The sequence below is a fragment of the Arachis duranensis genome, chromosome 8, assembly GCF_000817695.3.
Source record: "Arachis duranensis cultivar V14167 chromosome 8, aradu.V14167.gnm2.J7QH, whole genome shotgun sequence".
NCBI lineage: Eukaryota > Viridiplantae > Streptophyta > Magnoliopsida > Fabales > Fabaceae > Arachis > Arachis duranensis.
In genome coordinates, this window is record NC_029779.3 from 34,536,628 (window position 1) to 34,541,863 (window position 5,236).

Here is a 5,236-nt window from a genome sequence, read left to right on the forward strand (position 1 = left end):
GTTTGCCAATCTTGGCTTCCGCGGCTGTATTATCTAAATTGGTCTCGTCGTCTGCCAATGCCGCCGGCTTGGTTTTGCCGGCGTCAGCACCGGCTGCATTTTGTCCTTGAGAAGGACCAAAGCTCAAAAAGAGAAACAGGAATATCAAGAGTAGGGTTGTGTACGTGGAAGCTGCTTTCCTTTTAGCAACTTCCATCGTTCTCCTTAAAAAATCTGATCAATGTTTTTTTTATTTTATTGTGGGCTAGGATGAAGAGAGGTGGTGATAATAGCGGCAATGATGGTTATAGGAAAATATCGCCGCCGGAGACGGCGAAGCCGAGTGGGAAAGGTTAGGAAGTGAATAAGGAAAACGGTTAATATATGAATTTAGGAGAACCTTGTGATGGTGGAGCTTGGTGCCGCTGGTTTTTGCGATTGTTTCGGGGAACAGGCCGGTATTGTGAATGTGATATTTTTGGTAAGAAAATAAAGATTGCACGCTATGCATGCATGGTATTAGTGGGTGAGAAAATCTAGCGTATAATATATATGTGGATTATTAACAGGTTGATAAGGAACAGGGTCCTATTAAATGAGGTGAACATATAAATGTGTATCTTTAAAACGACATGAGTAAAGCCTAAATATGGAAGTTTATGTTTTTTTCGTCTATCTATATATGTAAAATGTTGTAAAAAAACGTTAATTCGGGTGAAGCGGAAATTTTTGTGCAATGTAACTAAATAGGTTGTAAATAATTTAATTTCAAACCATCAACTTTGGTGTTCTTTTCTTTTCGTTTTTTTTTAATCAACGGCTGTCAAATTTGGCAGTTTGTTATAATACTTTGTCTTTTGGTTTTATTGTCTATTTTTGGGTACGCAGCTCCTATTCTTATTACAGACTCGGTGGGTACAAATGTTCAATTGGTTAAAACGGTTTACCACTCTCCTTGAGCGAATGGAGTATAGTATTATTAAAAACTAATTAAACTAATTTTCCAAGCTAAAGTATTTGTTACATGATAAGGTGACAGTTTTGTCGGTTAGTTAGTTAGGTGTTCACTTGGTCGTAAAGAAAACTAATTCAAGTAGAAGTTTTATGTTATTGAGTTTTATATTTTCCTGCTACCCAAAATATAATTACTTTCAAAAAGCATTTGCTTTCAAGTTTTATAAAATTTATTCTCAATATCGATTATTTAAGAATAATATTATTTACATATATTTGTTAAACTTTGGTCAAAACATTTTCGAATATCAACCATTCCCGAAAGACTCGAAATTTCAAGAGAGTTGTGCTGTAAAAATTTCAAGATAATTTTGTTTTGTAACGGGTTAAGAATGGAAGATTTGAAAATTCCTCAGATAAAACAATACTAAAATAATCCTTTATAATTAGTACTATATATTATTTGCATTATTACTCACATAAGGATATATTCTCTTTTTTTTAATTTAATAAATACTATGCGAGAATCACATGTTACGGAACAAAGAAGGAAATTTCTGAAAAATAGTTTCTGAAAACGAAACGTGGAAACTTCCCATCTATGTATTTCCTTTCTTTCCATACAAATTTTGGCAGAAAAGAACATTCAAATTTTCAGTTATATACTAAAGCTGATCAAAGTCATGTACTAACTTCTATTCAGTATAACATGAATGCAACTTTTCTTTTCTGATGTACATCACATGATTTCCTTCACCAAGTAGTCAAAAACTATGTCAGATTCAGTTGACAGTTATCTCGTCCAAATTACTAATGTCCTCTGTGAATTGAGTTTTTGGCTCTAAATCAATGAACTGGTTCGATTTACTAGCTAGGTGTGAAATGCTAACTCTTCCCTGCCGCTTAACATAATCAGCAACAGCTTTCATTTCTTCCTGCGAGATGTATATGTATTTCCCTCTATCATCCATCACACCCGAAAGACGGCCTGGTGCTCAAAAATAAATTAATTAGGCTTTTGCAGGAATCCACAATATCTAGGACAATAGATGCAAAAAAATCACCATTTCAACAATACATGAATTTTAGTTTTGTGGAACTGAATCTAAGTGACATGATGATCACGGTAATCGTGATTAGAACATTGATCTCCCTAATAGCTGTTATATTCAGCAATAAGCCAAAACACGGAGAGGGGGCCACAGTGCTGTTTTATATAAGCCTAAGCATGTGATAAAAACATATTAACATTTTTGAAATCAGGTACACGATTTAAATTGATTTCCACATATTCAAAAGTTTTCCTTATCCATAACAAAAATTTGGAGTTTACACAGACTTGCAAAAGAAATGCAGTACTTAATTTATTGTAGAAATGCTTACAAATGGAACGATGTCAAGAATGTATAAATTTTAACTTCTTTCAAGATGCATGCAATGAATTTAAGAGCAAGGCTCTTACCCATACTTTCCAGATTGGTGATGCGGTTGATACATTCCTGCATTAGTTGAGCATGTTGTCAAGAAGGAAGTCCATGGAAAAATATATAAATGAAGGCAAAACTATAACAATTTGATTCATCTACTGATATGTTGCGTTAATGTTGAGTCAAACAAGGTATACATATTGCTTTATTACCTAGAGAGCTTAAAAAGGGATCCAAAACCCATGAAATGTTATGGTGAACAGGATTTTTGTTTCTGGTTTCTTTTTCTGAAAGGAGGGAAGGGAGTAGAGGAAGCCTGACTTTCTAATATATCCTTTCACTTTTCTGTCTTTTGCCTCGCATTAAATTATACTGAGCAGAAATTAGATAGTGGGAATTTAATGGTCAGTAAAGTTGGTGGCTTATGATGTATATGGGTCACCATACACTCTAGTGGCATGCATCACTACGAATAGAAGTATAGGATCAGCTTATGTATAACCTAATATTAATAATTTGTGAATTGGCATGTGTTCTCAGTCAGATATCCTTTTGTAACACTCCAAATCAATAAACTTATCAGCACAGCATAATTATTATGTTATAATGCTTTCTCCCAGTAACACTTATATTACATTTAGTGTAGGAAAAACTAAAGGGGCAACTGATGGAATATAAAGGCTAATTCAGATAAAAGATTAGGAAATAAGGAATACCTGCGTTCGCAATTTAAATTCTGCAGCAAGATCTTCTAAGGGAACACATTTCTGCTTCTGAATAATTGAAAAAACAAAAAAGAATTAGAATAGCTACAAAACCTATATTCAAAGGTGATGCGAATCCTAGTTAATGCTGAATATATAAATTTTGACAAATTTAGTAAGGGGGGAAAAGTAAGTGTAGAAAACACAACAGATCAGAGAATAACCTGTATATATTCAACAAAATTGGATAGCAAGTCTTCAGTACCATCCTGTTCTTCTTCAAGGGTACCTTCATCATCAACTGAAAATTCACCTTTCCACTTCTCAAATTCTATTGCCGCAGCCTCCTCCTCCTTAGCCTTCTGAGCTTTGGCTTCCTCTTCCTGTATGAAAGTGAAACACGATAAAGCATATGCATTTTTTCAATTAAACGGTAAGAAAGTTAACATCAAATCAGCAACAAGGCTATTAACCCACCAACTGACGCTCCTTTGCCTCACGTTCTTCATCCTTCAACCTCCGCATCTCTGAGTAACGATCTTGTTTGGCCTGCTTCGACTCTCGTGCAGCATCTTCAGCCTTCCAAAAAGATGTAACACAATGCAAATACTACTCAAACTTCAAAGGAAATGGAAAAACAAGAATTTCAGTCAAATATTCTTCAAAGTCCTTGTATCCAACTCTCGATGATTTACGCATTTGCTTGGGAATTGAAGTACAGATTACATATTCCCAATGCATCTTAAATGCACACAGCACATTTGCTATACAAGGTGGTAACAAGCCACATCAGAAATAACAATCAAGAGAAAAACTAATTCAGTAATTCCTATTGTTTTTAAGTATCAAGATAACTATAGCCGTCTTTTTTGGTCAATATACATGATAAGAAATGGATACCTGTCGGCGAGCTTCCCTCTCTTGCCTTTTAATCTCCTTTTTCTTTGCTGCTCTAGCCTCGTAATTCTCGCCACCAGCAGCTTCATTCTCACTTTCATCGCCAGACTCTGTTTGCATGCCATGTATACAATTGATCATTTGATTTCACAAATGTGTCAAAGTTTCAAGATGCAACATGCATATATGCTTCCAAAACATCGGTGTACACATCAAGTCTTCACATCACATACTAACAGCCTAATGACAAACCGTTCACTAAACAAATATAAAATCCCTAAATAACACCCTAATTCTCCATTCTAATTCGAATTACATCTCCTAGAATTTTAATTTACAAAATAATTGCATTCAAATGCAAAGAAATACGCCGAAACGCAAGTAAAAATGATTCAGCTCAATCCAAATGTATAACAAACCTTCGGCAGTTGCAGGCGGAGCTGTCGAAGTGCTAGCTCCAGATGCAGCAGGTCTCCGACGCATTCGGCGGTTTCCGGCTGGGCGCACCACCGCTTCTCCCCGGGGAGCCTGAGGATTTCGTTATTACAGTTAATCTAAGCAATCCACTTCTATTTTCAAAAGCTAAATTTTATCGATTCTAGGGTTTTGGATTGTAGATGAAAAAATGAAAAGAGAATAGAAAGAGTGGAGCACCTGGACCGGTTCATCGGCGTGAGGATGTGGTTGAGAATCCTGGCGGCGTTTCCATAAGTACAGTGGAATCAGTGCTACAACCAGAAGCATCGAAAGTATAGCTACGAAGAGTTCCTCCATTGCTGCTGCAGAATCAGCGCAACGTTTTGGGATTTTTTTTCTTCTTTCCTGTTTTGTTATTTATTTGTTTGGTGTTGGGAAAATTGATTTTCTGACGTTTCGGGAAATTTTATGCATTATGAAACATATACTTCAAATATTGGATGTATTTTTTTTGTCAATACAACACCCCCTAGTCATACACATTACATACTCTGTTTCACCGAGATTCAAATCCATGTGGCAGTTTTAGGAGGCAAATATATTTGCCATTAGCACAAGCCTCAGCCACAAATATTGGATGTATTTAGTTGTTGTAACTTAGTTCAGTCATAAATTAGTATTTACAAGTCATTATAATCAATTTTTATTTTTTAATGTGTATAAAAATTATTTTGGATCACTTGAGAGGTTTATGTACTCGTCCACCTAAATAAATATCATTTTAAATTATTAGCGGACAACAAATTTTAAATTTATAATAAATAGATTCTTGATAGATATTTAAAGAAATCTTTTAAA

General features: G+C 35.0%; 2 protein-coding genes across 2 annotated transcripts in view; both read right to left on the reverse strand.

Moving 5' to 3' along the window:
- Positions 1-196, reverse strand: part of LOC107462290 (COBRA-like protein 10) — a 2,390-nt gene extending 2,194 nt beyond the window's left edge. Inside the window, exon 1 of the mRNA XM_016080869.3 lies at positions 7-196. Coding sequence (XP_015936355.1) covers positions 7-196 — 190 coding nt within the window. The remainder of the gene's footprint in view (positions 1-6) is intronic.
- Positions 197-1,509: 1,313 nt separating this feature from the next.
- LOC107462410 (DDRGK domain-containing protein 1) lies at positions 1,510-4,920 on the reverse strand. Its single transcript, XM_016080987.3, has 8 exons — positions 4,616-4,920; positions 4,381-4,489; positions 3,965-4,071; positions 3,542-3,643; positions 3,289-3,447; positions 3,077-3,133; positions 2,396-2,432; positions 1,510-1,921 (listed from the first exon to the last, which is right to left on the reverse strand). Exons 1-8 carry the CDS (start codon positions 4,733-4,735, stop codon positions 1,716-1,718), a joined length of 897 nt encoding a protein of 298 aa, XP_015936473.1. The 5' UTR covers positions 4,736-4,920; the 3' UTR covers positions 1,510-1,715.
- Between the last annotated feature and the right edge of the window lie 316 nt (positions 4,921-5,236).

What these genes read in the sequence shown, in the direction of transcription:
- LOC107462410 (XM_016080987.3), bottom strand. Translation starts at nt 4,735, where the DNA reads ATGGAGGAACTCTTCGTAGCTATACTTTCGATGCTTCTGGTTGTAGCA. An exon ending in AGAGGGAAGCTCGCCGACAG is followed by an intron (nt 3,644 to 3,964) that starts GTATCCATTTCT and finishes TCTTTTTGGAAG; the next exon opens with GCTGAAGATGCTGCACGAGA. An exon ending in CACCAATCTGGAAAGTATGG is followed by an intron (nt 1,922 to 2,395) that starts GTAAGAGCCTTG and finishes TTTGAGCACCAG; the next exon opens with GCCGTCTTTCGGGTGTGATG.